This window comes from Atta colombica, unplaced genomic scaffold (assembly GCF_001594045.1).
Source record: "Atta colombica isolate Treedump-2 unplaced genomic scaffold, Acol1.0 scaffold275, whole genome shotgun sequence".
NCBI lineage: Eukaryota > Metazoa > Arthropoda > Insecta > Hymenoptera > Formicidae > Atta > Atta colombica.
The window spans coordinates 602,432-612,399 of NW_017259376.1; the positions used below are offsets into that span (position 1 = coordinate 602,432).

At 29.7% G+C, this 9,968-nt stretch overlaps 4 protein-coding genes across 9 annotated transcripts in view; 2 read left to right on the forward strand and 2 right to left on the reverse strand.

Annotated features, from left to right (window-relative positions):
- Positions 1–1,660, reverse strand: part of LOC108689710 (zinc finger protein 148-like) — a 5,028-nt gene extending 3,368 nt beyond the window's left edge. For both annotated transcript variants that reach the window (XM_018196606.1, XM_018196605.1), the window contains exons 1-2: positions 1,595–1,660; positions 1,186–1,494 (exon numbers count right to left, since the gene is read on the reverse strand). In XM_018196606.1, coding sequence (XP_018052095.1) covers positions 1,186–1,418 — 233 coding nt within the window. In that variant the 5' untranslated portion in view covers positions 1,419–1,494; positions 1,595–1,660. The remainder of the gene's footprint in view (positions 1–1,185; positions 1,495–1,594) is intronic.
- Positions 1,661–2,421: 761 nt separating this feature from the next.
- Positions 2,422–4,052, forward strand: LOC108689731. Its single transcript, XM_018196639.1, has 4 exons — positions 2,422–2,469; positions 2,532–2,786; positions 3,001–3,171; positions 3,601–4,052. The coding sequence occupies exons 2-4, from the start codon at positions 2,761–2,763 to the stop codon at positions 3,959–3,961; spliced, it is 558 nt and encodes a 185-aa protein (XP_018052128.1). The 5' UTR covers positions 2,422–2,469; positions 2,532–2,760; the 3' UTR covers positions 3,962–4,052.
- Positions 4,053–5,055: 1,003 nt separating this feature from the next.
- Positions 5,056–6,474, reverse strand: LOC108689728 (neuferricin). Of its 2 annotated transcripts, XM_018196636.1 has the most exons (5): positions 6,313–6,474; positions 6,009–6,077; positions 5,786–5,926; positions 5,349–5,535; positions 5,056–5,242 (listed from the first exon to the last, which is right to left on the reverse strand). In XM_018196636.1, the coding sequence occupies exons 1-5, from the start codon at positions 6,377–6,379 to the stop codon at positions 5,056–5,058; spliced, it is 651 nt and encodes a 216-aa protein (XP_018052125.1). In that variant the 5' UTR covers positions 6,380–6,474. The 2 variants fall into 2 exon arrangements, with proteins under 2 accessions (XP_018052125.1, XP_018052124.1); XM_018196635.1 differs by having other exon boundaries at positions 6,009–6,351.
- Positions 6,475–7,744: 1,270 nt separating this feature from the next.
- The window catches only part of LOC108689715 (alpha-(1,3)-fucosyltransferase 7-like), a 4,790-nt gene continuing 2,566 nt past the window's right edge, over positions 7,745–9,968 (forward strand). Inside the window, exons 1-2 of one of the 4 annotated variants that reach the window (XM_018196619.1) lie at positions 7,745–8,190; positions 9,225–9,642. In XM_018196619.1, coding sequence (XP_018052108.1) covers positions 9,388–9,642 — 255 coding nt within the window. In that variant the 5' untranslated portion in view covers positions 7,745–8,190; positions 9,225–9,387. The remainder of the gene's footprint in view (positions 8,191–9,224; positions 9,643–9,968) is intronic. The other 3 variants (XM_018196620.1, XM_018196621.1, XM_018196622.1) reach the window with 3 other exon arrangements.

Sequence of the window (9,968 nt, forward strand, 5' to 3'; positions counted from 1 at the left end):
GTGCTATTTTTCCATGAAGTTGATAGTACTTGAGCAAAAAATTATTAAAAACTAATATTCAGCGATATTTAGTAATTAATATTTTGTTAACTATTGTAAAAATTGTAAAATGGTAGAGGACATTTCGACTCAGTTTAGTCTGCTCTACCAGCATACGAAATATTTGATGGTCACCCTGTGTGTGTGTGTGTGTGTGTGTGTGTGTGTGTGTGCGCGCGCGCGCGCGCGCGCGTGTGTGTGTGTGTGTGTGTGTGTGTGAGTGCGCGCGCGCGCGCGTGCGTACGTATATATGAACATTTTTTATGTTTATCAGATTTTTATTAGATTTTAACATTATTTAAATAATATTTCTCGTGCTAAATATAAAAATTCAAATTCATGAGAATAATTATATTGACATTATTATTTTCTGACTTTACAATCTCATTGATATACAAAATAACAAATATCTGCATGTGCCAATTTTTTACTATATATTTTGCTAGTAGGTTAAGTATATGTAATAGAATAGTATGAGTATGTTTGCTATACATAGATATCAAAATTAAATTTGTAACAAATATAGCATATGATTTCAATGCAATAAGAAAATGCAATTGTGTCAAATTGTAAATAATATTATAATATATATATACAAATAATATTCTTACAAATAATTTTTATAATAAAAGTACAATAATCATAAAATAAAAAAAATAATAAATACATAATTATTCGTAGTTTATTGCCTATTCTAAGACTACAAATTGTCAACAAATAAAATAAAACATATTGCATTTTATATTATTGTTATCAAATTTGTAATAATATATATGTAATATGTTTTATTTTGAAATTATTATACAGTAGCCAAAATTTAAAACATTCGGAAACACACATTGACGATAAAATACATCGGCAACATAACCATCTCGGTATATCTATGTGCTGTCCCAACGCAGATTCTCCCCTCGAGCGATTTATGAATTAAAATTATCGTTTCAAAACTCGTATAGCCTTATAAGGAGGGGACAAAGAATACCGTCGAGGGTGGAAATGAAATATCGATGATACGAATAAACTTATAGCTATCCGATTGCAAAATCGATCCCAGCGATGTAAGGAACGAATGTGAGGATCGTGAGATAAAAGAGCGCAAAAGATGGTAATAGCTTAGAAATTTGTTCAAAATCAATCGGGACTCACTCGGCTGTGTTGTCATCGACAGGTAGCTCCTCATTGATAGCAGCATCGTCATCAGAGTACCTTTCATAATCGAATACTGCGCTTTGCTCGTAGACCTTTTCGAAACTGGACAGATCCAAGGTATCGTCCAGGCAATCCTGCAGATCGTGTGTTACTAAGATATTATCGAAATTGCTCTCGATACCGTCCGCATTCTCATCCTCTTGAAACTTGTCGCTCTCCCACATCGCCATACTTTTTCAGGGCTGCGCGACAAACAAATCGCGCGACCAGCTCTCCGTCTGCGTTCTGACATAACCTACAATTCTACTACGATACGATCGGCAAGGTAGGCCGCTGATGAAATCTCATTATCGATACGGAGAAAAATGTAGTCAAAGAAGAACTGATAACAAGAACTGATAACCACCATGTGATTGATGTGATTCAAGATGTTAAAAAACAAGAGATTCTGTTCTTTTTAGCTGAACTTCTTGCATGATTCATCTTTCTTCTTTTTCTTTCCACGTTGAAAAGAAAAAGAGAAAAGATGAACAAGAAGTTCAGATAAAAAGAACAGGCCTCAGATGAGCCATTCCTATGAATGCGCGTAGCTTAAAAGTGGGGAATGAACAGCCAATCATGAGGCACCCATTTTATGAAAATTCAATAATGATTGTGTTCGTTGCTCTTTGCAATTTTTTGACACATTCGTATCAAAAACAAAAAAATGTGCAATCTCATTTCTGTTTAATAATAATGTTAAAGTTTGTAATATTTTTATATTTTACATTTTAACAGTTTTTATTAATAAATCATTGTTATTTTAATTTTCAATCTGTGTTTTTATTAGTAATCATCTTATTAGTAATCATCTTATTAATAATCATCTGAAATCTGCGCGTTTAAAATAGACCTCCTGTGATTGGTTGACAAGTCATGTTCCCCCCCCCCGCTCCCTCTGCCAGCAGAATAATGGCTCACCTTGTCTCTTTCTACCATGATTCATGTCAATAGGTCTGTTCAATTTGCTTACACTCTTTACACTTAGCATCTTCGCTTTCTCTCTTTTCAGCGCCAAATATATATCTCATTTTAAGTATAAAAAGTATAAAAAAGTGTAAGCAAGTCGAACAGATCAAATGATCTGTTCTTGGCAATTACACTTTCTGCACTCGAAAGAAGTGATAGAATTACCTACAAGCATGAGAGGGAAAAAAAAAAACTGAAAAAGATAAGAATTACAAGAGATCAATTTTCAGCTTGAAAAGAACAGACTTAGCATTTCTTCCTTTCTCAAGTGAAGTAAGTTTACAACAATAAAATAAGTGCCATTTAATCGCTTCAAGACAATGTTCTTCTTTTAGCAGTCTATATGCATTTCGTGTGAAAGAGTACTTTTTCATGTGAAAGAATACGTTCTATCTCTATTTTCTACAAGTTTTACGGACGTTAATCTCGTCTTTGATACTTTTTATTGTATATTCCACTCGAAAATGGAAGACGTATGTATTTCCGATAAATGAAGGAAGTTCACACAAAGACATCGAAAAATTTGACATTCTTTGATAAGAATTTTACAAACTTTCTGGAGCAATGGATGAGAAACAAACAGAAAATCCGTAAGTTTCAAAGAAGACTCCATCACTTAAAGATCCCATATAAATATTTTTACGATTCTGTTCTTCTCTTTTGGTTTTCTTAGGTTATAATAATTATTTGGTTTATAACAATTATCACCGTTTTAATCTACTTGCAAATATTGAAATATATTAAATCTTGAAAAGAATAAAAATTATTTTGCTAAGAAGAATTAAGAGCAGCTCGATTTTTCAGAATCTCCAAAGATCATTTAGACAATACTAATGTACCTGTGATAACAGCTGATTTAGAGATGCTTACTATAAATATTAATCCTCCACCTACAGAAACCAAGAGAATTCTTAGGAAAAGGTTGTCTAAGCCTTCTTCTATAGAAAACGATTCTATAGAAATGGTTAAACGAAGGTAATATTTGAAGCTTCCATGAATATTTTCTTTAAAGAAATTATTTCTGTGATATATCATTAAATGCCAATGTTTTGTAAACATTGCAGTTCACTTCATCAGGATGACTGATACTTTGCCATGTATCTGAGGATCGATTACGTATCTTGAAACGAACTTACTATAATATTTATAATTTCATTAATTAATCATTTAATAAATTTACTCATCTTTGTAATTTTCACCTTGTTTCAAAATAAATAATCGACCTTCAAGTTCTCATCTCGATGAAATAAATTACAACGTTCATGAAACAAAACATTTAATAATGTCAATCAAGGCATAGAGAGACATATAATTTGTAAATTGCTTAGCACTTCTTTGAAGATAATTTTATATTAGACTGTGATATATTTTCATATGTCTAATAATACTTTGTATATAAATCAGATGCAGCTTGAGACCAAAAAAAAGAAGGATCTATGAGGTGGAAGAGACAGAGGAAGAAATTGTCAAGGAATATTATTTAGACAAAAAAATAAATAAGAAATCAAATAATCTTGAAACAATATTTGAAGAAACCCAGAATTCGGACGACGATACTACAATACGTATGAGTGCGAAGAGATTTAAGAGAATGTTGATGTTTGCTCCTACAGCTTCCAAGTTGAAGAAGAGACGTGCAAAGATACAAAGAGTTTTTGGATCTAAAGTCAGGTACAAGAGATGTGATTCGATGCAGGCTCTTATAGATAAATTAAATACCATCAGAGAAAATTCACCAATGAAAATTGACAGCGAACTCAAATGATACCAGATTCTTCGATGACATATTTAAATGCCATTTTTTTAAAGAAGTTATCTGAAGAATAACATGTTATGTACTTCAGGATTTCATTTAAAAAATGTATCAGACTTATTTTATAATCACATTTAAGGGATAATATTTAGATGGAGAAATTTACATTTCCATCTAAGAATGTTATACATAGAATTTTCTGTGCATTTATTCGATTTTCGCATTGTAGATTTACATGTTTCGAACTATAAGAATGTAAGGACCATAATGTGTGATAATTATATTTCTATTTGCATATTTGAGATTTATCTCGCTTATATTAACAGCAATATACATCATATAAGAAATAATAATGTATTTTTTTATTTCTTTAAGGCTACTTCCTCATTGCGCCTACATTGAATTATGATAAAAAAAAATAATTCATTTTGACACCTAAATTAATATGTTTTGTTGTTTCTGAAATCGTAATTCAAGCTAATGAGGAGATCAAAATCTTCGACATTGTTCGTATCATGTTGCATTTTAGTTTAGATTCAATTCAAAACTTATATACATACATGTATTATTAAATAATAATGGAAATATACATTTTTTCATAAATATATTAAATTCTATGTATTTTGTAATATAAACAACTTCTGTGAAGTATAATATAAACAATTTTTTTAATCACCAGTTTTTTCAATATTAAAAATAGAAACAAAGACTGATCATTTAAAAATTTAAGGACAAAACCTCATTGTTTTAGAGACGAAATTCAATTTTTTAAATATTATGTTTCATTATGTATATCACATAATTATCGTATATATAATGAGACTTTGAAATTGCATTTATTTTAAGATCAGTATATTGACGATTGTGTATTTCTTATCTAGAGTATTAGTAAATGTTATATAAAATCTTGTATTTATTTATATTCTTATAAAAAGCGCTAATCGTATTGAATATAGAATTATACAAAAAATATGAAAAATTATATAAAATTAATATATTAAATCTAGTTAATATATTAAATCTGTATTTTCGCATTAATATTATATAAATATAAAATTTAATATATCTTAAATTCGATAGATAAAAACACTATATAATACTTCACTTTATGTCTTATTCATTCTCAAAGTGCATTTCGTCGCATACTTATCACAGCCATCGTATTCTTTAAATCTAGCTTTATTTTCTTCATATTCCTTACTATCTAATTTAACACAAGTGCATCTGGATGAACCTTGTGCGGTCTCGAAAAACATTCTTGGTACTCCCACCCAATCTCTATCAATTCCACCGCTGTTAAACAAAAATGAATCATATAATTACATATTAAAAGATTTATTTATCATGTTTTTTAATTTTTCTTTAATATGAAAACATTGACTATTAAATAATTTCCTACCTTCTTTCAGTACACCAGAATACAGTACCAATATCTAGATTCCATTCTACGTTACAAGGTGGGAACATTCTGTTTTGTGCCTCTTCTAATGCTTTCTCCTTTTGAAGAAGTAATAACTTTTCTTGTATTTTATAAAATTCTATAGTTGGGCTACCATCTTGATTATAGTATCTACCATATAATTTTCCTAAAGAAAATACAAAATATTTTAGAAAGTATCATGCGAGTTGATCCACCTCATGCAATGTCTACAGAACATAAAACATTTTTTGCAGTAAAAAGAGATTAAAATATACCTTTCTTTCCTTGCTGCGAGCAGATTGATAAAATATTATAAAATTATTTTGGCTTTTACAAAAGAAATTATTTAGGATAAAGAAATTATTCTGAGATGGATCAACTGCTCCTATATCCCATGGCAGTTTAAATAATTGTACCTTTGTAAATATAGTTTGTTTTATAAAATTGTACCCAATCGTTCAATGCTTTCACTTGTTGCATCGATAAACTAGATATATCGTCCGTTAAACCTTGATCATCAAATTCTCCAGTGATAAATGCCAAAGAAGCATCACGACCTACAAATAAATAAAATTAATTTTATTATATACATATATGTATATAGTAGACATTTGAATTTGACATAAGGAACCTAATTACCAGTGAAAGCATGATAACTTCTTCCTGATCCGTAATGTTTTTCTCCTTTTGTTACATCGAAGACTTGACCTAAGATCGAAAGATATAAACCATTCTCCAGATTTGTATATCGTTCTAATTCGCTTATAGTGAACATCTTTGACCCGCCAGAGTTTTCATTTAATCCAAAATATATCGTGTCAGCTAAATTTAATGTTTCTTCCATTAATTGAAACTTGATCTTCTCATAAAAACCGCGCGAATATAAGAAATACACGATCGCCAATAGCAGCGATAGCCAAAAATATTTGGAAAACATAATTACGCTGTTTACAAATGTGAATTCCAGCGTGGGCTACTCCGATTTCTGATGATCTTCGATGATCTACCATGTTAGATTACAGAATTCTGTATTACCGATCAGAGATCTGTCGTATTATTTGGAATTGTTGCTAGGCTAGATAAACAATTATTTTGTAGCGAATCAATATGCTTGACGAATTTATTGTATGTACAATTGAAATATTAACCTAAATTATTATTATTATTATTTTCATCTGCAAAAAATATAAAATATAATGTAAGTATAATATTCACATTTTATAATTTTACTTGTAAAATAATAACAATGCAAAAGTTTTTATAGATTTAAAATGTTGTCTTAAATTTATACAATTTTTTGTATTTTTGTAATCTAATATTCATTAAAATTAATACTTCTTTAATTAGCAAAAATACAAACAAAAAAAAATGCAAAATTTTATGTAAAATTAATTATAAGAATATAATATCATAAAAGTGTATGATCAATTGAATATTTAAATTATATATTTACTCCATAAAGAATTATATTAGAAAGCAATTGATATATTGATTAATAAAGTTCAACAACAAAAATAAGTTCAAGATTTAAAAAAATGATATATATAAAATAAAAGTATATAAATACTGATAAATTAATAAATTTAATTAATAAAATAAAATAATTAAATTTAAATTTTATAAATATCAAAACAATGGAATCATCTGTACCGCTTCCATAAAATCAACATATAATTAATAATATTAATAACGCAAGTTGAAATTAATCGTACACGTACTACATGTTGTTCAATTGATATACAATTTTATAATCACAATAATATAATTATAAACACTCAATGCCGCGCGATGAAATGAACACATAAATCGTAATATTATGATATAGTAATACAGATTCAATTGAGTGAACAAGGATATTACGAACGAAAAATAATTAATTCTTAGATGTGTGGGCTCCTGAATCAAGAAAGTTGAATAATTAAAGATATCAATTCCAATAATTTTTTCTTCTATTCTGCATTCCCATATATAATAAAACTTGGTGATCGATGAAAACAATTAACAGTATGTTTAGAAAACCAAAAATAGAATCTAAAAAGGAGAAGAAAGCAATTAAATTTGAAAAATTATCCAAAATTCGAGCAAAAAGGGAAAGAAGATAATTTGCCAACTTAACATATTTATTCCCAGAGTGATTAAATAATACATCTATTAGAAATAAGAATTTTTATATAAAATTATTTAATCGGATTCAAATTCGGATCCAAAATACGTTCTTTTTTTATACTTTAATCCAGCTTTCTGATTGTCAAACAGCTTCCAGGTTGTCACGAAACACACATTCGATCAGCTCGATTGTTTTATCTGACTGATAAGCGGCGCACACAGACTTGAGTTTACTTGTTTCTACTAGCTGATACTACGGTAACCACCGGTAAGCCAGGGTGACGGTGAATGACGTTTGAGAGATGTTGGAGGACGGTGGTTATGCTTGGTTAACCAAGACAATCGGGATCAACGGTCAGTCGTGCGCCAGCGTGTATCCTTGTTGCACCGGGAGTCGTGCACCCGCGACTTTCCTTATGCTTTCTATCATTCGCGCGCTTCGCGTCATTTCGCTCCTCGCCGATACAGCATAAAGTGGTTTGTCCTCTATCGTGTCCCAGATTGATAGAAGATTGTGACTATTGTGGCATGGATCGGTTTTCGTAATTAATAAGTGTTTTATTTCACTGCACACTGTTTCGCGCAGCTGTTATTTCATTATTTGTCGTTAAATGAATTTAACGGTGGTGTTTACATGCGATTCATTGTGAAAAGTTAATGAGACGAGACGCTGAAGGAGTTAATTTCTATGCTGGCCACGTTGGGATAAAATTTTGTAAATGTCACACAGATATGTGATTTTTTAAAGAATCCTTAATTAAATTTATAAATTGTAACTTCGCGTTTTATGAAAGATAGCGATAAATTATTATTAAGACAGGGATTTTAAAATATTAAAGAAAAAGTTAAGAAAAGAGAAATCATTTCTTTCTGCTGGAAAAAAAACATGAATATTAATAGTATCTAACTTGATCTAAAAAAACGGTCATATTAATTTCTTCTTTAATTTCTTTTTCTCAATAAAAATAGAAATAATCAGTTTCATATTTCTTCCCTATTTTCTGAATGTACTAACTGTTTATGACATTTAAAAATTCACTTTGACGAAAATAAGAAAGAGAAAATTGGAGTGTAAATTATATAAATATGAGGGGAGAGAGTAACTGAAGCGTAAACGAAGTTTCGAGGCGAAAATTGAGACAACGAAACGTAACTCAAGCGGAACAGTTAAAATGAATCGGAAATGATTGAAAAATGACTTTTAATGATTATTTTGACATCATTTTGATATCATAATAATTTGTTGTTCTGCTTGGGAAACATAGGTGTTTACACTTCTGTTACTCTCCTCTTAAGATAATATACCAGTTAATAGATATATGATCCAATTATTATTCAAAATAACAAAAATTTTAAATATTTTTTACTAATATATACGGCTCTAAATAAATTTATCTTATCAAATTTTTATAAACAACAAATTTATTTAGAGGCGTACTTACATATCATTAAAAGCTTAATATTTAAAATTTTTGTCATTTTGTCCACTAAATGAGTTATGTCTATTAATTGTTTGTTATAACTAGTACATTTACCTCATTCGACTTACGCACCAATTTCTATTTTCATTAGTAGTGGAATTCTATAACTCATTATGCAATCGTTATATGCGTGTGACATAGTTGCATTTTATCTAAAAGTAAAACAGCTGCGCAACTGTTATAAACACATAACGACTGCATAATGAGTTACTGCAATAGAATACAGGGACTAGGTAGTTAAGTAAAGTTATCATCATATATGCAACAGATCACCAAGTGTCTTCGTCCTATTCAGTTTCGCACCATATCTTCGCAAAAATACCGCAAAAAAAGACATCATCGGTCGCGCAAATAAGACCTAAGAATTCAATTTGTCTCGGTCAGTAGTTGCTTAACGCACACTCAGGATAGAATGAACGGCGGCGAGCATTATGCGCAAGTTATCGCGGCTCGCGTTCGTCCTGCTCACCAGTATGACAGCTGCGATTTTCTGCACGCTATTACTATCTTCGGGTTTTCTCACCACCTACAGAAGGTCTTCCGCATCACGGAAAGAACAGGTGTTTACAAAAGAAGAAAAACAAAATAGAGGGTCCGTCTCTGCTACAGAATTACCTAACACGCAATTCGCGAGGACAGCTTCCTTGGATGCGAACCTCCTTGGAAGAGGTTTCACCGATAAACAGGTAAAATGTTGTATCATCTTATATTGCTATGCAATCTTTTATCCTTTACGAATCAAATTAATTTCTTATGTCAATATTATGAGAATGAAATAATACTGATAATAATGATAATTTCTATTATTTGAAGCATTTTATGGAAATTTATATAGATTTATATAGATTTATATAGATTTAATTGTAATTACTTAAGCAAAACATAAATCGTGATGATATTAAAATGACATCAAAATGATTCCAAAATGTATGTATGATCTAAAATTTATATTTCAATCATAATTTAACGTCATTTTCACGTTATTGTGTTGTTTTATATGTATATATATATA

What these genes read in the sequence shown, in the direction of transcription:
- LOC108689731 (XM_018196639.1), top strand. Translation starts at nt 2,761, where the DNA reads ATGGATGAGAAACAAACAGAAAATCC. An exon ending in GAGAAACAAACAGAAAATCC is followed by an intron (nt 2,787 to 3,000) that starts GTAAGTTTCAAA and finishes TCGATTTTTCAG; the next exon opens with AATCTCCAAAGATCATTTAG. An exon ending in ATAGAAATGGTTAAACGAAG is followed by an intron (nt 3,172 to 3,600) that starts GTAATATTTGAA and finishes TATATAAATCAG; the next exon opens with ATGCAGCTTGAGACCAAAAA.
- LOC108689728 (XM_018196635.1), bottom strand. Translation starts at nt 6,306, where the DNA reads ATGTTTTCCAAATATTTTTGGCTATCGCTGCTATTGGCGATCGTGTAT. An exon ending in AACAAACTATATTTACAAAG is followed by an intron (nt 5,536 to 5,785) that starts GTACAATTATTT and finishes TATTTTCTTTAG; the next exon opens with GAAAATTATATGGTAGATAC. An exon ending in TTCTGGTGTACTGAAAGAAG is followed by an intron (nt 5,243 to 5,348) that starts GTAGGAAATTAT and finishes TTTGTTTAACAG; the next exon opens with CGGTGGAATTGATAGAGATT.